This window comes from Enhydra lutris, unplaced genomic scaffold (genome assembly GCF_002288905.1).
Source record: "Enhydra lutris kenyoni isolate GAN:26980312 unplaced genomic scaffold, ASM228890v2 scaffoldscaffold71, whole genome shotgun sequence".
Classification (NCBI taxonomy): domain Eukaryota; kingdom Metazoa; phylum Chordata; class Mammalia; order Carnivora; family Mustelidae; genus Enhydra; species Enhydra lutris.
The window spans coordinates 2,573,502-2,593,511 of NW_019154155.1; the positions used below are offsets into that span (position 1 = coordinate 2,573,502).

The 20,010-nt window shown below is 45.2% G+C and overlaps 2 protein-coding genes across 2 annotated transcripts in view; both read left to right on the forward strand.

Annotated features, from left to right (window-relative positions):
• The first annotated feature begins 64 nt into the window (after nt 1–64).
• On the forward strand, nt 65–5,611 carry LOC111159936 (C1q and TNF related 9). The gene is made up of 3 exons (XM_022522624.1): nt 65–230; nt 3,368–3,430; nt 4,839–5,611. Exons 1-3 carry the CDS (start codon nt 65–67, stop codon nt 5,609–5,611), a joined length of 1,002 nt encoding a protein of 333 aa, XP_022378332.1.
• A 6,414-nt stretch (nt 5,612–12,025) lies between these two features.
• LOC111159900 (mitochondrial intermediate peptidase) overlaps nt 12,026–20,010 on the forward strand; it is a 175,389-nt gene continuing 167,404 nt past the window's right edge. Inside the window, exons 1-3 of the mRNA XM_022522575.1 lie at nt 12,026–12,240; nt 14,166–14,339; nt 18,401–18,489. Coding sequence (XP_022378283.1) covers nt 12,052–12,240; nt 14,166–14,339; nt 18,401–18,489 — 452 coding nt within the window. The 5' untranslated portion in view covers nt 12,026–12,051. The remainder of the gene's footprint in view (nt 12,241–14,165; nt 14,340–18,400; nt 18,490–20,010) is intronic.

The following is a 20,010-nucleotide window of genomic DNA, read 5'->3' on the forward strand; positions in this document are numbered from 1 at the left end:
GCAACAAAGGCTTCTCCTTTTGGTCTGTGTTTCTCTCTTGCAGTTCAGCTCCAACATCTGAACCATGAGGATCTGGTGGCTCCTGCTTGTCGCTGGAATCTGCACAAGAAACATGAACTCACAGGACACATGCAGGCAAGGGCACCCTGGCATCCCTGGGAATCCTGGTCACAATGGTTTGCCTGGGAGAGACGGACGAGATGGAGCAAAGGGCGACAAGGGCGAGGCAGGTACTCAGCATCTGGTACTTCAGCTGCCCTTCCGTTTACCCTTCTGTTTCTCTTAGATCTTTGTTCATTCATCACAAGCGTAGCCATCACCTGCCTGACCCCACTCCTTCATTCGTGCACCCCTTGCCCAGAAAGCAGGGGCCGGGGGCCTGCTCCAGGTCAGATTCTGGGCAACAGTGCAGGACCAGACCAACAGGGCTTCCCCTCCATGGATGTTCTCATCTAGGGGGGACAACTGTTAGCCATCACCTCTGATACTACAGGCCATCCTCAGAAGGATATGATGTTGTAGATCTTTCTGCCTCAGATGGCAGTTATGGTGGGTCTTTGGCACACGGGGCCTATAGAGAAATCTGATTGCTAAACGTTTAGCAGAGAGTGCCCGGCTGCAGAGCAGGGGAGAGTTATTGCCTTGCCACGCAGTGAGGCAGGTGACGCGGAGTGACAGAGAATACAAAAAGACGGTAACTGAAACCACACAGCGGTACTCAATTGTGCATGTCCTCTGTTGGAGCCCATCCCAGGGTTTGGGGATTTGGGGACAGGATCCAGCCCCTAGGGAGGAGATCTGCAAAAGCCAGGCTATGTGAGCGGTTTCCATAACACCAACTAATAGGCTTGGTTCTTGAATGGGGTTCTTGAGCCTGGGTCTGACTATAGGGTCACCTAGCTGAGACATAAGCAGACTGATCTATCTGGGTGCAGGGAGAAAACATCAAAACTATTGACACTTTTTTATTTTTAAAAAAGATTTATTTATTTGAGAGAGAGAGCGCATGAGTCTGTGGGGGAGGGCTAGAGGAGAAGGACAGAGAATCAATCTCAAGTAGACTCCCTGCTGAATGTGGAGGCTGACATGGGGTTCAATCCCAGGACCCTGAGATCATGACCTGAGCCAAAATCAAGAGTCAGACACTTAACTGATTGAGGTACCCAGGTGCCCCTACTATTGACATTTTAAAAGATAAATTAACATGAAGGAAAAAAAAGAGCTTTAAAAATATTGGGGTGCCTGGGTGGCTCAGTTGTTAAGCATCTGCCTTTGGATCACGTCATGATCCCAGGGTCCTGGGGTGGAGCCTGCATTAGGCTCCCTGCTCAGCGGGAAGCCTGCTTCTTCCTCTCTCACTCCCCCTGTTTGTGTTCCCTCTCTCGCTGTGTCTTTCTCTGTCAGATAAATAAATAAATAAATAAAATCTTCAAAAAAAAAAAAATTAAGATGTGAATTGACTTGGGTGGCTTCACTTGGTCCCTTTGCAGATGGACCTCTACCATTTGAGGTCTGAAATGTGTTCTGTAGGAGGAGGGGGTGCCCTCACACGCTCATTATCCAACAGTGTACTGTGGTGTATCGTGGTTATGACCCAGCCCAAGGGATTTTCAAATTGTCCTATCAAACTATCACAAACAGATGGGTGCCTAAAATGCTTCTGCAGAAAAATCAAAAATTGAAGATTGACTTGATAATGCAAACATGAAAGAATCCCACGAAAATAGGAGAGCTGTCATCTGTCTTCTTAGTGTGAACTCTTCAACTGTAAGTGAGTAGGAGAAAACAGTGATGAACTAATCAGATCTGACAAGAAGTCTGGCGAAAACCTAGAAATTTTAGGACTTTGGACATATAAATTTATATTTACATTCATTAAAATGAACCTTATCCTCACTGTAAACTTTAACATGAGATGTCAGTTATTAATAGAAGCACCCCCAATTAATCAGACATTTCAGGACTCTGTGTGGAATATGACCACAAACCACTGTCATTTTTCCTCGGCAATACATTATAGTATGAAAACTTCACTAAACTTAATGATGAACATTTAGAAGCCTTTTTGATATTTCATAATCATATCAGAAGATTAGATATTCCTCTGGCTATATTAACAGTAGTTGAAATAATACACAGCAACTTCAGGATGGACTAAAATTAATGCTTTGCCAGCAAATACTGTTGGCATATGGATTTTTAAAAAGTCTTTGTTAAGATCTGGAAAAATGAGTCTTAGAACAAATTACTTATGGGAAGTCCACTCTATAGATGAATGAAAGGCTAGGTGTTTCTAAGTGTTTCCCAGTTTTTGGCATCTGGTGTTCCAAGGGGTTTGTTGGGGGGCTAGATGAAGCAGGTGATCACCAACCATCTCTCTGACCACTGCCCTTCAGCCCTTCAGTCTGCTCTGTGGGGTCTCCAATGGGGAATATGTCCAGTGAGTCCATGCCACTTTTTAGAGTGGCAATAGTCCAGTCCCATTTCTGGGTAGTAACAAGCCCAGTCCAAGTTAATGGCAAAACCTCAATGTCAATGAAATCCATTCTTTCACCCTCCCACTGGGACCACAGTGCATGTGTGTGTGATATGGGTGCACACGTGTGATGTGGGTGCATACGTGTGGGTATAATGTGTGTGTACACACACAGGATACAACTCTGACTTCATGACTCCTTCGTCTTTTGCCTCCAATCTTCTTCCTTACAGCAAGGACTGCCTTTGACTCTAGAGATGTTGACCTCTAACATGGGAAGTCAGACCTCAGCCTGCTCTGAGCTCAAAACTTATGTGTGGTAGGCAAAACCTCACTCACCAGAGGTTCCCAATAGCGTCTGCCATGCCAACTTGATCAGTGACATTTACCACCATTCTAAGGTGCTGGAGAGATCCTTCCAGAATCCTCCCTTTCATCCCAAATAGTGCCAGGTAACTGTAGTCATCCATGTTTTCATAGGAGGCTAGTGAACCTTCCATTCCATTCTATGCAAGAGAGATAGAAAAGGAGAAGTGAGAAGGCCACCTGGTGCCTCCAATGGTCAGTCACTATCTGAGTTCCCCTCACAAGAGAAAGATGTAACTGTGATCCTCTGTGCACATACTCCCTTCCTGTCCTGACTTCCCAGAGCTGGGTGCTTGGGAGGTCCACCCAGCGCATTTCATAGTTCACTTCTTGTACACAACTCCGCACCCCTGGTGCTCAGTCACGTCTGCCTCTCTCCATCTGCACTTCTGAGAGGGGCAGTGTGTGTGTTAGGGCTGGGCACACACCCAGGACTCTCCAGTCTATACCCACGATGGAGACCACTGTCTAGGAAATGTGGAATTAGAACTTGAACTCTTGTTTGTTTTCTTCTCTTCCACCTAGGAGAACCAGGCCATCCTGGTGGTCCGGGGAAGGATGGAATGACTGGAGAGAAAGGAGAACGAGGTCAGAAATTGTGTTCATCTTACCATGCTGTAATTCCGAGCCATCGGTGACTTAATAACCATTTTGTGCTCACCAAGGACAAGTCCTTTCCTAGGCTCTGAGGACGATCCAACAATAAGGGCAAGATCGCTCTTGCTCTCTAGAATCTCGATTCTTTTTCTGTAAAGGGCCAGATCATAAGTAATCTCAGCTTTGCTGACATAGGGTCTTGGTCACAACTGCTATGTAAAGTAGCCACGGATACTAAATAAGTATGTGGGGCTGTGTTCCAGTGAAACTCTATGAAAACGGAAATCTGAATTTTATGTAATTTTCATGTAGTGCCGAATATTATTTGTGACCATTTAAAAATGCAAACCATTCTTAGCTTGTGGGCCACATAAACAGGTGGGAGGTTGGATTTCGTTCAAGGGCCATTGTTCGCTAAAGCCCAGTTTAGTGGATGAACATTGAGGATGATTGAGGATGAACATTAAATTCTGACTCAGTGTTTCTGGCAAGACTGCATGGAGAAGGTGGCGCTGGAACTGGACCCTGGGGGGTAAGGAGGGCTCTAGTGGTTTTGACTAATGGGGAGAGAGAAGTCACAACAGCAAACACAAATAATGTTCACTTTGTGCTAGGTTGTTCTAAGTGCTCTTCATGTATTGACTCAATATGACAGCCTGTACATGAGGTAGTATCGTTATCCCAATTTTACAGAGGAGGAAACAGAGGGCCAGGTGGCTAATCAGCTTGCCTAATGTCCCATTGTGCCTACTTGGAGGAGACAGGATTGAACCATGGCATTTATCTCCACAGACTCCGTGCTCATAACCACGGCTCTCCAGCCGGGGAGGAGGAGATAGGGAAGCACTGAGAATGTATGCACAGTGGGGACCGGGGTCATACAGTCAGTACAGTGGACAGGCTGGCCTGGCCAGCAGAGAGCAGAGACTCCCACATTTGAGGAAGACTTTATTCTGTGCTCACTCCCATGAGGAGTTTTGTAAAAGATGAAAAGAAGTAGGGTGAATTTAGTTAACCAAAAGCAGCCCGAGTTCATCTGCCTTTGGACATTCTTCCCCCTTCCAAAGACAACATTCTCAAGGATCTACATGGTTTAGTAGTCTGAGCAGTAGACTGGGTTGGTAGAGAGCTGTGGTTTCTAATATAAACCCCAACACTAACACAGTCGACAGGAGTCAGAGGTGTTTTGCGTATATGCACGTGTGTGTGTGCATGCATGTGTGTGTGTGTGCTGTGCACTCATTTTAGGAGTAAATTAATGTTCAGACCCTGAGCAGCTACTGAACCCGGGCACTGCTTTATTTCATTCATATACTCAACAATGGCAAAGCCAAAGTTGGTTTTATAAGTTGATGTTTCACAAATCATCTTTTCCTTTTTTCTCTCTTTTTCCATCTAGGAGCAGATGGAAAAGTTGAAGCCAAAGGCGTCAAAGGCGATCAAGGCTCACGAGGACCCCCAGGGAAACATGGGCCAAAGGGATTTGTTGGTCCCATGGGAGAGAAAGGTCTCAGGGGAGAGATTGGCCCTCAAGGGCAAAAGGGGGATAAAGGCAATGTGGGGCCCATTGGTCCAGAAGGGCTAAAGGGCAGCACTGGGCCTTCGGGCCCAATGGGTCTACCTGGCCCCGTGGGCCCCATTGGGAAGCCTGGCCCCAAGGGAGATGCTGGGCCCTTGGGACCGCAGGGAGATCCAGGAGTCCGGGGAATGAGAGGCTGGAAAGGGGACCGAGGCGAGAAAGGGAAAATTGGTGAGACTCCAGTCTTGCCCAAGAGTGCTTTTACGGTGGGGCTCACGGTACTAAGCAAGTTTCCAAGTTCAGATGTGCCCATTAAATTTGATAAGATCCTGTATAATGAGTTCAATCATTACGACGTGGCCAGGGGGAAGTTCATTTGCCACATTGCGGGGGTCTATTACTTCACCTACCACATCACCGTTTTCTCCAGGAACGTTCAGGTATCTTTGGTCAAAAATGGGGTGAAGATACTGAACACCAAGGACGGCTACATGAGCTCTGAGGACCAGGCGTCGGGAGGCCTGGTGCTGCCGCTGAAGCTGGGGGACGAGGTGTGGCTGCAGGCCGCGGGAGGGGAGAGGTTCAACGGCTTGTTCGCAGATGAGGACGACGACACGACCTTCACAGGCTTCCTTCTGTTCGGCAGCCAGTGACGGGCAGGTGTGCAGGACCTGCCGCCCCGTCCCCCCTCGGAGCTGGCTTGGTGGACAGGTTCTCAGATGGCTCTGCTCTGCGACTCACTCTGATTACTGTAATCGTCACAGAGCGACAACAATAGGAAAGCTATCCTAAGGCCGATTTTATGTGACTTACATTGCTGTTTCCAAGAGTAAATTTAAAAATGCTTGCACTAGGGCGCCCGGCAGGCTCATTCGGGGGAGCCTGTGGAACTCAGGGTTGGGAGTTCCAGCCCCACAGTGGGTATAGAGATTAATTAAAAATAAAATCTGGGGGTGCCTGGATGGCTCAATCGGTAGAGCGTGCCGCTCTTGATTTTGGGGTCATGATCTGGAGCCCTACATTGGGTGTGGAGATTACTTAAAAAAAAAATCATATAAATAAATAAATGAAATCTTAAAGGATGCTTGCCTTATCTATTATAAGTTATTTATGATTTTCCATCATTTCCCTTACTGGAAGAGTGCTTTGCATATACATTTCTTATAGGACTGGTGTTCTGATGTCATTTTAGTGCTTGGAGGAACCAAATCAGGACTTAGCCCTCATCTGAATTTCTGAGGACACTGGGAGAAAGAAGAGGGAAGTGTTCAAATGTTCATTCCATTTCATAACTAATAAGAGTTGTAAGCAGGTGACAAAGAGACATCCCAGAGAGCCATGGAACACTTTGCTTGTTTTATAACCTAGGTTTTTACCACCATTCAGTTCAAAAATAGTTGTTTATGAGACCATTTGCCAGACTTGAACCTGTGTTTGGTTCCTAGGACGGCTGTAACGAAGTACCACAAACTGGGGAGTTTAAAACAACAGCAAGTGACTGTCTCACAGGGCTGGAGGCTAGAAGTCTAAAATCAAGGTGTCAGCACAGCCTCCCTCTGAAGCCTTCAAGGAGGGTTCTACCTTGCCGCTTCCAGCTTCAGGTGGACCCATGCATGCCCTGGCTTGTGGAAGCCTCCAGTTCTCCCCCCATCCTCACATAGCCATCTTCCCTCCAAGTCTGCTTGTGTGCAAACATCTCTCTCTGATAAGGACACCCGTCATTTAGAATAGGGGCTACCCTCTTCTACTGTGACCTTATCTTAACCGGATTACACCTATAAAGACCCTGAGTCCAAATAAAGTCACATTCATAGATACCAAGGGTTAGGACTTCAACATACCTATTTGGGAGACAAGTTCAACCTGTAATAGACTGCTCTGGTTCCTCCCAAATTCTCGATATTCCCCAGTGCCAAATATACTCTCCTTAACCCACATCCATCAGCATCAATGCTAAGTCTAAGAATGTCATCTAAAAATCACCAACTTAAAGTCCTCAGTCTCATCATCTAAATCCTCAATGTCAGTTGTAAGGAAGATCTACTGTGTGACCCATCCTGGGGCAAAATCCCTCTCCTTCTCTGAACCTGCAAAACCAGACACATTATTTGCTTCCAAAATACAAGGGGGAGGTGGGGGGGGGGGAAGGGCACAGAATAGACAGTCCCATTCCAAAAGGGAGAAAAAAGAAGGAAAAAAGGGATCACAGGTCCCAAAGGAAACCAAAACCCAGCAAGGCGAATTCCATTAGCTGTTTTTCACTGTTTACCTTATGAACAATTTTTAAAGATTTTATTTATTTATTTGACAGAGAGAGAGAGAGAGAGAGAGACAGTGAGAGCGGGAACACAAGCAGGGGGAGTGGGAGAGGGAGAGCAGGCTTTCCATTGAGCAGGGAGCCCGATGCCGATGCCAATGCCGGGCTCGATCCCATATCCTGGGATCATGACCGGATCCAAAGGCAGACACTTAAAGACTGAGCCACCTAGGTGGCTCATTTAAATTTTAAAAATTTTAAAGGAGCTACGCAAAAGGAAGTGGTTACTGGACAGAGGTTACTGGATAGATACACCAAACTGTAACAGAGGAAAGTGGAGGGTGGAGATGGATTTACTAAGACAGTGGGGTGGAAAGAAACTTGCCTTTTAGGCCACAGTGGATGGTTCTTATTCAAACACGTACCATCCACTTCCCTCTCGTCTGGTCAAAGCATCCTGGTGTGCACTCTCAGACAAGTCTTTTTTTTTTTTTTAATCAAAATTTTTAATTTTTTAATAAACATATAATGTATTATTAGTCCCAGTGGTACAGGTCTGTGAATCGCCAGGTTTACACACTTCACAGCACACACACAGCATATACCCTCCCCAGTGTCAGACAAGTCTTTCAAAGGGTGTAGACTCCACACTCCGCGGTGGACACAAGATTCAGGCTAATAAGAACAGCACCTTCTTCTGGTCACAGTGACTGTTTCCAAAATGGAGCCCGATCCAATCAGAGCCAATGAGATTCCATCTGCCACTTTGGAAGGCCGACTGGGGTGAGGGAGTCAAGATCTTCAGGTGAAGCTAGAATTTCAGGTGGCCGCATTTAGCTCATCTGTAGCGCCCCCACACAAAATCAAACAGGGCAGGAGACAGCCCAGGTCTGATGACAGTGTTGAGACCCCTCTGCCCAGCTGTCCCTGAAGGCAGAGATACCTCTGGACCATTGTGTTGCATGAGCCAGTCTGATGCAGGGCTTTTGTCTAAAAGAATATTAAGTAGTCTACGGCCCAAGGAGAGGGGCAGCATGATTGTAGTGGGAAAAGCCCAAGACTAAGAGTTGAGGTGTACGGTTTGTTGGTCCAGCCACGACAAAGGAATCTGAAGTGGGTACATTACTCAACTTTTCTGTGCCCCAGTCTCCTAGGGCATAGCAGTGCTGGAATGGAAGAATTTCATATGGTCCCAGGCCTCTAAAATGCTGGAAGGATTACATCAGTTAATATACTTTCTATTAATTAAGAGCAACTAATAAAGAAGCAAAATGATGCAAGCTCAGTGCATATTCAAGCTACACTATTTTCTAAATCACAGCCTGGGGCCAGTTTGTCTGACAGGGTGTGCCTCTAGAAATTGGGACTGAAAGCCATTCTATCTGTACTCCAACTGAATCAACATAGTTGTGATGATATCTTCATTCCCTGGGAAAAATGGGACTTTTGGGCAGGCAGCACTGCTGTAAATGAAATACTGAAAAACTACTTGGTGGTTATGGAAAATCTTGGAATTACACAGAATGAATCTGTTTATAGGTATTTTATTGGCCTTCCTTGTTTCTTCTAGAACAGAGCCACGACTGGGGGGAACCAAGTGAGGCACCCAGAGTGCGACACTACAGGAGGCACCCGCTTCAGGTGCTGACACAGCCTGGTCATGACCCTGACGGTGAGTCTCTCCTTCAGTTTTGCAGCCCAGCCCCCCCATCCTCCTTGCTGCCCTACTTAACGCTCAGCGGTAGCAGGACTGATCATTTATTGAGCCAGAGTGTCCTTATCCTTTGGCTTCTGCAGCTTTCTTGAATTGTAATAATCTAAGCTATTTCTCCGCAGGGTAAAGCCTGGTTTTGTTATGGACTGAACAGGGAGGCTACCTGTGCTAACTCCTTTCTATTTAGGAACACAACTTTATAGGTTGAAGTAGATGTGAAAAGAAAAAATACGTTTATGATCATACACAGGATATCAGCCTTTATAATTTTTTTTTTGAGGTCAAATATAGAAGATGAGATGTAAAACATGTCTTAAAGGATTTCAAAAAGATGACGTTGACTGGCAGGGGTGTGGTTGTGTTTAATCTGTCATATGGGATGATTTTTCATTGGTTGAATCTGGACTGCAGTTTTTAAAACTCTAATTATGCAGGCTCTCTGAGACACCGAATACCTTGTTAAGTTAGGACAAGTCATCATCCCCTGAGGACACTTTTGGGTTTAAGGGATGCATTACAGGTATCCTTGGAGGACAATCATTCTGGGCTAAAGGAAGGCTCTCAGATTTGAAACATCTTTGAAAAAAACGTGATGAAATAAGCATGTTTGTAAATATATTGATGAATTTTCTTTTTTTACACGACACTCCTGACATTTTTTTTTTTAAAGATTTTATTTATCCATTGGACAGAAAGAGATCACAAGTAGGCAGAGAGGCAGGCAGAGAGAGAGGAAGGGAAGCAGGCTCCCCGCTGAGCAGAGAGTCCGATGGGGGGCTCGATCCCAGGACCTTGGGATCATGACCTGAGCTGAAGGCAGAGGCTTTAACCCACTGAGCCACCCAGGCACCCCCACATCTGACATCTTTGTAAGGGTCTGCTACACAGGCAGGGTCTGTCATGTGGGGTTGCTGCCCTAAGAACCTACCAGTCAGCAATACTGTGATATTAATGTGATATTAATCACCATGGAGGTAGGGACTTGGAGATTTTAAATCATTAAATGATTAAATGATTTAAGTGATTTTTAAATAATTTTAAATCTTTGATTAAAAAAATCAGTAGAAAAGGAAATCACAGCTTACCATACAATCAATTGGGCTTTTTTCCTTGCCATGCTAAATTGAAAACAAACTCCGTTTGAAACTTTTTTTTTTCTTTCTTTTCTTTTTTTGGTGGAGGGAGGTAGGGAGGGAGATTAGAAGCTATCTTTAGGAAGCTTGTGCCACTCCTGGACTTAACTTCTGGCTCTCTAGAACTTTGCAGAAGGTTCTTAGGACTGCTTAAACTCAACGGGCAATGTTAAAATGAACACAGCTTTACGTTAAGCCTAAACATTCAGCTGAGATAAGGGTCTGGAAAGATTTCAAATAAAGCAGTTTAAGAAAACGTGACTGTGGATTGCCTGGGAATAACAATGCTCCCTTGGGTTCTTGGTCCTCTGCACAATTCACACCTCTGACACCCAAGGCAAAGGAATCAAGGTTCTGCAGTCTTAGAAGACCACAGCCATCAATGCCTTTTGCACTCAGACACTGATTTAACAGATTCACTTGGTATCTAGTTCCTGCATAAAACCTCAATGGAGAGGGGCACCTGGGTAGCTCAGTGGGTCAAGCATTGGACTCTTGATCTCAGCTCAGGTCTTGATCTCAGAGTTGTGAGTTTGGACCTGCTGTGGACTCCAGGGTAGGTGTAGAGCCTACTTAAAAAACAAAACAAAACAGGGGCACCTGGGTGGCTCAGTGGGTTAAGCCTCTGCCTTCAGCTCAGGTCATGATCTCAGGGTCGTGGGATAGAGCCCCGCATTGGGTCTCTGCTCAGCGGGAGCCTGCTTCCTCTCTCTCTCTGCCTGCCTCTCTGCCTACTTGCTATCTCTCTCTCAAATAAATAAATAAAATCGTTAAAAACAAAACAAAACAAAAAACCCAAACAAACAAAAAATGAGGTGGAGAGCTGTATTTTGAGGAGCTGGCCAGAGGCTGCAGTACCAAGCCCTCCCTCTTGTTTACTTTCCGAGGGGTCTTCTCATACCCACACACCTGGCTTCACTTCTGCAGAAGGGATCATTCTCAAGGGGATCATCCCATGTGGATTCGCCATTCAGCAGCACTCCCATCAGCCCTGAAAGTGAGAGCTCCAGAAGTGGCAGGTGCGTGGACTGAGACACCTAGGCCAATGTCAAGGCTGCTTTGGCAGCTTCATTCACCCTCAGTCCCTTCTCCAACTACTGAAGTCTCCCTCCACCTGCAGAAGTCTCTCAAAAGAAAAACTGAACCCTTTTACTTAATCTGCATGCATGCCCTTCAGGAAGGTGGAAGACGCAGCCACCTCGCAGGACTAGCTCTCTGCAGATGAGCACGCTGAAGGTGAGCAAGGTTAATCCTCCCACCCTGGTCGAGAACAGGGCCCCAACTCCAACCAGGAGTGATTTCCACTCATTTACAGGAGGTTAAGGCTCCGCAAGGGCCACGCCCTTACACACGGGCCATCCGAAGCCCCAAATCACGAGTCCCTCTCTGCCCCTGCCCCCAGATCTTATCATTGCCCTATGGCTGAGTGAAGTTTGGCGAAACCCTTCCTCTACAAATTTATGTTGTAGATTATTATAACAAAATTTACAAGTCAAAATAAATGAAGATTCATGGATAGGTAGCCATACGCTGCAGCCACACCGTCTATTTAATTCTGACCACTGTTTACAGTGCAGGCCCGTAGAGTCGACGAGTGTCACCAGCCGGGTCACGCCGGGTAAGGCACTCAGGCGGCGTTCACTGAGCGTTCACTCCTCCTCCAGGAAGAACCGGCCCTGCACACAGACTTTGTCCGCGTGGCTCGAGTCACGTGATAGGGAAGACTTAAACATTGGCGGTTCCTTACTCCAGGCACACGGGGGCGCAAGACCGCGGCGTCTGCCATGAAGGCTGCGGGGCGACGCTTTTGCCCTCTGGACGCCGACGTGCTCACGTCCTGAGGGTCCTCAAGGCCCGACCCGGAAGCGCTGGCGTCACGTGGTGCGGCGTGGGCCGCTGCCTTGGAAACGCGGCGCGCGTGCTCGCGGCTGGAGCTGTGGTGCAGGGGCGGGAACTTGCGGCGGGGGACGGGGCTGCTCTGGGAACAAGATGCTGTGCGCCTGGAGGCTGGGAGGGCTCGGATCCCGGGCAGCGGCTCTATGGCCGGGGCGAGCGGGCCTGCGCGGGCTCGGAGCCGGGATCCGGGCCCGAGAGGTCAGCACCAGCTGGTCCCCGGTGGGCGCCGCCTTCAATGTCAAGCCCCAGGGCCGCCGTCTGGACCTGTTCGGCGAGCGCCGGGTGAGCGGCGCAGGAGGGGGCTCCCCTTGGCGCGAGATAAGCCGGTCCCTTCTCCGCGTGGCCAACAGGGATCTAGGAGGGGTCCTTTGGGTCTGGGAGGAGCCAGGCAGCGAACCCACTTTGTGTCGTTTGCGCTCTTGGTGACCTTGCCCGTCACCTCCTCTTTGAGGGACTGGTTTAAGGGAGCGGGGCGGCCTTTGTTGGTCCTGTCCCCAGAGTGTCGTCCCAGTACGTGCCTCTTCGTGAGCCCGTGCTCCCCGTGAACTCAAATAGTTCATCTTAGCAGGTGGCGGTGAATTCCGCTTGGAGGGTCCCGCCTTCGCCTCACACTCAGACCAATCCCGGCTTAAAGTTCACTTTTGCTCCAACCCTACACTTGTGTATTGGAGGCCCCGCCCTGCTGTTCATAGGGGGCATCAGGTAGTCGTGTGGTTACTATTCCATTGATGCTCGAAATTCCGTTCTTAATTTTTCCCAGTGTTTGTACTCTTTTTGTTTTAAAACACAAAACTAGGGGCGCTTGGGTGGCTCAGTGGGTTAAAGCCTCTGCCTTTGGCTCAGGTCATGTCCCAGGGTCCTGGGATCGAGCCCCGCATTGGGCTCTCTGCTGTGCAGAGAGCCTGCTTCCTCCTTTCTTTCTCTGCCTGCCTCTCTGCCTACTTGTGATCTCTCTCTGTCAAATAAATAAATAAAATCTTAAAAAAAAAACCCACAAAACTATTGAGAAGAGTCTCATTGCTTATAATGCGATGACATTGATCACGTTGATTTCTTCCCCGAGGAAGTCACTGACTGAATTCTTTGGATTCTGTATTTCCTATCTCCACATACCCAGTATGGTATCTGGCATTCCCTAGGCACTCAAAGTTTATTGAATGACTGAATTAAAGGTGAAAGGAAAGCGAGCTTGGAAGGGGCTTACCTGAAGCCTGTTCTACTTCACATTTGTGGGTTTTATCCACTTCAGGTTGTTACTTTTATTTTTGCCTTTTTTATTTCTTCATTATTTCTAACATTGTCTTTCTTTAGAGAGTCTAGGACATGGTTACACTGATCCTAATGATGTGTTTTCTTATTTGATTTCTGTCATTAGTTTTGTTTAAAAAATATTTTTGTATGAAATTGGCTACACCAACTTCCGTGTGGGTAAATAACATAATACGGTTTTAACATAATTAGGGTGAAGAGGAGAACAACTACCTATAGGTACTGAGTAGAAAGATGGAAAGAGTAAGTTTGGTTTTGGGTGGATGAAATAAAACTAATTTTAGGTTTATTTTTCTTACGTGTATCATGATTATAAAACTGGTAACAGATTTTCATATATGTGAATCAGCTTTTGATTAAACAAGAACAACAAAAAGCCCCAAAGGTTTATGTAGTTCTTTTGTCATTACCATAACTGGTAGTCTGAGGTTTAGAATTCCCATCCTCCAGTATGGGGAGGTGTGCTGGGAAATGAAAAATAGTCTGTACTTGAATCAAATTAAATCAGTGTAAAGAATCTAATTTGGTTTTGGTCCCGATTCTGCTCTGCCTGGAACTGTGTTTTCTTCAACTTCTTTCATTTTGAAAAGAGGTTAATTTCATGCATCCCTTCTTGCAGAAACAATAGGCCTTATCTGTCCTGGAAGTTTTACCTCTTGCTGTTTTAAAAAATCAACATGTTAGTCATCTATAGAGCAGCTAACCTTTATCATTCTATTTTTGTTTTTTATGAAATATTTAAAAAGTCCATTCTTAAAATATTCATAGCTTAATTTATGTGGAATGATGTGGGGAATGTGAACATAGTATCTGTGATGACAGGTAATATAATGATAGGATACACCCAATGAAAACCAAGATTCCTTTATGAAAAAAGGGCTTAATACCAAAAAAGTCATATTTTTAGCCTCACATAGGAAATATTCTCTGGATTGCAGGGTCTTTTTGGAGTTCCTGAGCTCAGCGCCCCAGAAGGATTTCGGATCGCACAAGAAAACGCCCTGAGAAAGGCAGACTTGCTTGTGGAGCGTGTGTGTTCCATGCCGCCTGGACCCCAGACCGTGCTCATTTTCGACGAGCTTTCTGATTCCTTGTGCAGGGTGGCCGACTTGGTAAGACGCTTACTGTAAGCCTTGAGGCTACCGCTCTGTCAAGGTGTTAAAATTTAAGCTAAGTTCATTAGGTTTAATGTCAGGGACTCTAGGGTTCAAAGCATCTGGTGCTTGGTTTGGCAGCGCCTAGACTAACAGCATATAAGCTATTTGAGAGCTGTTGGGTTTAATTTGTTATAGTGGGAGTAGGTTTTTAGGAGTGGGGAAAAAACATATAGGAAAAGGTGGTATGTAGAACTTGTACTTTAATATGTATAGTTAAGAAAATGCACATGTGATGTATAATAAAAGAACGGTTACTTGTATGGCAAAGAGTCTTCATTTGACAAAGATTCTTTATTCATGAAAACTTTTTTTTTTTTTTTTTTTTTGAAGATCACAGTAGGCAGAGAGGCAAGCAGAGAGAGAGAGAGAGGAAGCAGGCTCCCTGCTGAGCAGAGAGCCCGATGTGAGGCTCAATCCCAGGACCCTGGGATCATGACCTGAGCCGAAGGCAGAGGCTTTAACCCACTGAACCACCCAGGTGCCCCATTCATGAAAACTTCTATCAGAATTTTAATAGGACCTTTACCTGTACATTTATAATAAAATTAATCTTACGAAAAGCCAGTTTTTTTAAAACCTTTTCAGGAATGTCTTTTCCAGTGAAAACTAAGGTTTGGATATGAAACCGATTATATTAAGGACTTCCTTTTTTCATATTTTGAAGTGGATATAGACATGTACCTAGGTCTCTTCACTAAGAATCCTACTGCTGAGGTAGAAGGCATGATATTTTATCTGTCCCAAAGACCACCTCCTCATTAATCATGTCAGTGAAGGAGATTGCAGTAATGCGCATAATTCCACATTGTGGACCCTTGGGATCTTGTTGACTTGCTATTGGACTGTATATACCTTTCTCTTCACATTCATTCAATACTGAGTCACCACCATGTGCCAGGCACTGTTCTAGGCACTGGGAATGTCATGGCTTGTGACAGACACAGTCTCTGACCTCATGGAGTTTATATTCTGAAGTTAACTTTTTTTTTTTTTTAGATTTTTTTTTTTTTTTTTTTTAGATATTATGAGGCACCAGACCCTGGTAAGAGGTTTGCCTGGATTAACTGAATTAACTTTCTCAGCATATCTCCCATTTTCAGATGAGGAAAGAAAGGCAGTAAGAGGTGAACTGATATACCCAGGGTCATCTAGCTAGGAAGTGATGGAGCTGGGCTCAGAGGCCAGGAATCCTGGCCACAGAACTCATGCCCTCACCTGCTCTTCTGTACCTTCTACATGCAGTCTGGCTGCTTAGGGTCCAGTGAATAGGTCTTCCTTACGTTGGGGAGGTTGGAAAGTCAATTAGCCTCCCTGTTTTTTTTTTTTTTTTAAGTTGTTATTTACTTTTAAGATTATCATACAGTAAAATTGACTTCTTTTTGGGGATGGTACAATTGTATGAATTTTAATTAATGTGTTCATGTAGCCACCATCACAATTAGGATATATAACTATTCTATCACCCCAAAAAAGCCCCTGAATTATATATAGTCCACCCAGCTCTCCCCACTTACCTCTGGCAACTACCTGTCTGTTCTCCATTCCTGTAGTTTGTCTCCTTTAAAATGTCAGATGAATGGAATCATTTGTCCTCTGAGAATGACCTCTCACCTCACATAACACTTCCCCAACTTTGCTGTTCCCTGATTGGAACGTTTTCCCCCTCCCGCACACCGGAATTGAGCAGTAACACCCTTCAGATTGTCATACGGTCACTGTGAGTTTCCCCATTTTAAGGAAATTGATAAAGTATCTGAAAGAGTTTTTCCCGAGAGTGAAGTGAGGTGTGCTGCAGGCTTATTGTAGTCACTTCTTGGTTTTGTAGGGTCTTGATCTTGTTCTGAAGTGTGTGTGTAGCAAGCACTTTGAATGATGGAGGACCCGGGAGATGCCTGAAGACGCCTCACAGTGACCTTCTCCACGGAATTGTGTCACTGAAAGCTGAAAAGGAAAATATTTGTCAGGGAATTTCACTTATGTGCCATCAAGTATTGACTTTATTTGTTGGTGGCTTATTTATTGTCTTAGCCTCATTTTAATTAAGTGGTATTCTAGGATTTTTTTTTTTTTTTTTTTTTGCTTTGGTGCTTCTGTTTGGTAAGGATTTTTTTTTTTTTTTTTTTTTTTTTTTTTTTTTATTTGACAGAGATCACAAGTAGTCAGAGAGTCAGGCAGAGAGAGAGAGAGAGAGAGAGAGAGAGAGAGAAGCAGGCTCCCTGCTGAGCAGAGAGCCCAATGTGGGGCTTGATCCCAGGACCCTGGGATCACGACCTGAGCCGAAGGCAGAGGCTTTAACCCACTGAGCCACCCAGGCGCCCCTTGGTAAGAGATTTTTAACTCTTTGCCTCATAGCTTGTCCTAGTTTTGAAGATTTTTGTACTTATGAGGTATGGTAATATCTCATTTAAAAAGCTGTAAATGTGACTTACACATGGAAGTCTTCGGGTAAAAAAATTAAAAGAACTGTTTTCCTTTTGAATTTTTAAGACTTTACCTGCCAGTAAGATCAATACTGTAATAAGGCAAGGGTTTTAGAAACTGTTGTTTCCCACCAAATGGTCGTCTGGTTTTGCTTTCTTTTTCTTTTATGTAACAGTGTTGTTTTCCTCATCACTATTACAAATGAATTTCTTTTTTTTTTTTTAAAGATTTTATTTATTTATTTGACAGACAGAGATCACAGCTAGGCAGAGGCAGACAGAGAGAGAGAGAGAGAGGGAGAAGCAGGCTCCCTGCTGAGCAGAGAGCCCGATGCGGGGCTCGATCCCAGGACCCTGAGATCATGACCTGAGCCGAAGGCAGAGGCCTAACCCACTGAGCCACCCAGGCGCCCCTACAAATGAATTTCTTAAAAGATTTTATTTATTCATTTGAGAGAGCTGAAGAGAGAGTGAGAGCATGGTGGGGAGGAGGGGCAGAGGGAAAGGGAGAAGCAGGCTCCCTGCAGGGCTCCATCCAAGGACCCCAGGATCATGACCTGAGCTGAAGGCAGATGCTTAATTGACGGAGCCACCCAGGTGCCCCACAAATGAAATTTAAAATGTATGCCAGTATTTTGAAATAAATATTGATTGTAAATTCTGCAACATGTAGATTAGTAATTTATACAAATTGTAAATTTTACATAGCTCATTTTTCAGGTGCTCTAGTATTAATGTTATCTTATTGTTACGTCAAATGTGTAAAACTATGGATTTAAATGTTCTTACATTGAAAACTAATAATAAAATTAGGAAATTTTACCTTGTGGTGATTTTCTTTCATATTATAGTCACATATGTTTTCTTGGAGAATGAAGAAGGTACGTGGTATTTTGTATTTCCCTTGCATTTTTTTGCAACATACTACAATTAACATGAAAATTAAAGTCTGGTTTTATGGGATTTCATTAAAAAAGTAAAAAGAATTCTATCTCAGTTTAATGCTAAACTCAGTATTGAAGCCACTTTAGCACTCGTAGTTGGGAGTCATTTCAGCTGAGACAGGGAATTCATATTTAGTAAAAGGCCTATAAAGAGAGAATATGCCTTTGTTTTCTGCACAAAGGCAAGAAAGTAGTTAAATCAGTCTTGAAACTATGTTGTCTGTCAGTTGAAAAAAAAAACAAAAAACTGCCTCTGTAGTTCTTCCCCGGAGCGGAGCCCGGCAAACGTGTGAGCACCATACTGCAAACAATATTTGTTAGGAAGTTTTAGAATATTTGAGAGAAGATTCTGCTTTTTTGAACCGTAGAATTAGGAAGAATTCACTTGGTGTTTATATTTGAAGGAGAAAGGCTTTTCTGAAATAAGGTTAGTGAACATATTTTCTTTGAAATGAAACCCCCTTGATTGGAATAAGAGTTAATATATGTTCAGCAAGAAGCCGCTTAGCCCTACTGGTTTAGGAAAATGTCAGTAACGGAAATGCAGTAGGGCCAGCCAAATGGCATACTTGCTCAGGTTTTCATTTTTACCCTCAGATCTTGGAAGAAAGCTTCCATCAAATTCCCTCTTGGTTTTGTCTTTCTTCATTAGGCCGATTTTGTGAAAATTGCTCACCCAGAGCGCGCATTCAGAGAGGCGGCGGAAGAAGCTTGTAGAAGTATTGGCACCATGGTAGAAAAGTATGTTCTGCTCCCCTTCATTACAACCTCGGGTGACGTGGTCTTGTGGATTTGTGCTTGAAGAACTTGGTCTCCAGCGCTTGTCCCCGCAGGGCCGTGGGGAAGAGGGAGGACCCTGGGGACAGGCCCTTGTGAACTCTTCCCCGGCTCCTGCAGCGCAACGAGTTGTTTATCTCTGCTCATCTGTTCTGTCACTTAGCTTCCTTGTCTGTAAGTGAAGTAATAACATGATTTCCCTCTTAGAGTTACTGTGAGGAAAATGAGACAGTTGCTTCTAGAGTGCTTCTAGAGGCATCAGGCACATAGCTAATACCCACGCCCCCTATTGTTGTTTACATTGAGAGTTTTTTAGTACCTCAGTGGCAAGTTGGAGTTTCTTGATGATTCTGTGATTAAATTGCTATTGCACTAATGGCTGTGGGTCAGAGACAGGTAGCCTTGGGGTCCCTGGGATCTGGGGTGGGGAGGACTAGTCAGGGGGTTCATTAACATCTCAAGGAGGGCTGAGGTAGGCTGGGGCCTTGATGAAGTGAGTTATTTTCAGGCAATCTTGAGATAAATTGAAATATTTTAAGCCACTTATGAGAGCTCATAAGTGCTCATGAAAATGACTTCGAGGTGGACAGTGCCATGTTCAAAAGCACTTAGGTGCGAGACACCATGTCAGAAAGGGTCGAAAGCCAGCGGGAGTGCCAGGGCTCACCTGGCAGGAATTTACAACTGGAAACCATTGGAAGAATTTCTGACAAAGCAGAAGCTGGAGGAGGAGCATGGTGGCCAAGCGTGGTGGCTTCTCTGGTTTGACAAGGCTCGCTGAGGACCCAGCCCTTCAGGAGATGCTGTTCCTGCTTCTGACCCATCGAGCAGCATTTGCTGCTTTTGGGACAGTGCATGTGATTCTCTTACAGCCATTGAAAACCGACTCACTGACTGAGATAAAACTGGTCCCTGTGCACTGCAGATACGGGGCATGAGGAAGGGACTGGAATTGGGGTCTCCTTGGAAGAAAGAGCATCACCCAGGGAAAAGCCCTAGGAAATGAGTCAGAGCTGCCTGGGTGCCTGCCTGAGGCACCTTGAGCACTGTATCGGGCCTGATTTTAGGTACAGCTCTGGAATAATGGATGTGGGTTCTTAATTTTGTGGGAGGACAACAAGGGAGCCATAATTGGTAGCAAAGTGTGGTCAAGAGGATCTGTGCAAGGTCTTCACTTCATCTTGGAGAGCGTTTCAGTCTTTCCTTCTTGGCCATACTCCAGCGGCTGGCCCGAGGCCCTTGGAGGGCCGGGGATTGCTCTCACTCCTCGCGGAGCACCAGGACTCCTTTTCTCCTTGGTCTAACTGAACTGTATCGTTACCGCTTCCGCTGATCTTCAAGAAACAGGAGGATTTCAGGTGCATGTGTAGAATTGATTGATTTTCGGGTAGAGGAAATAAAAGCCTAAAATTAGGTGTGTTTGTTTAGAGCTAATGCCAGCTTTAGACTAAAATGGAGACTTTAAGATCTCATGACATAAAACGT

Bases quoted from the DNA above. Each gene is read 5' to 3' on its own strand.
- LOC111159936 (XM_022522624.1), top strand. From the start codon at position 65: ATGAGGATCTGGTGGCTCCTGCTTGTCGCTGGAATCTGCACAAGAAAC. The intron at 231-3,367 runs GTACTCAGCATC...TCTTCCACCTAG, and splicing joins GGGCGACAAGGGCGAGGCAG to GAGAACCAGGCCATCCTGGT. The intron at 3,431-4,838 runs GTCAGAAATTGT...TTTTCCATCTAG, and splicing joins TGGAGAGAAAGGAGAACGAG to GAGCAGATGGAAAAGTTGAA.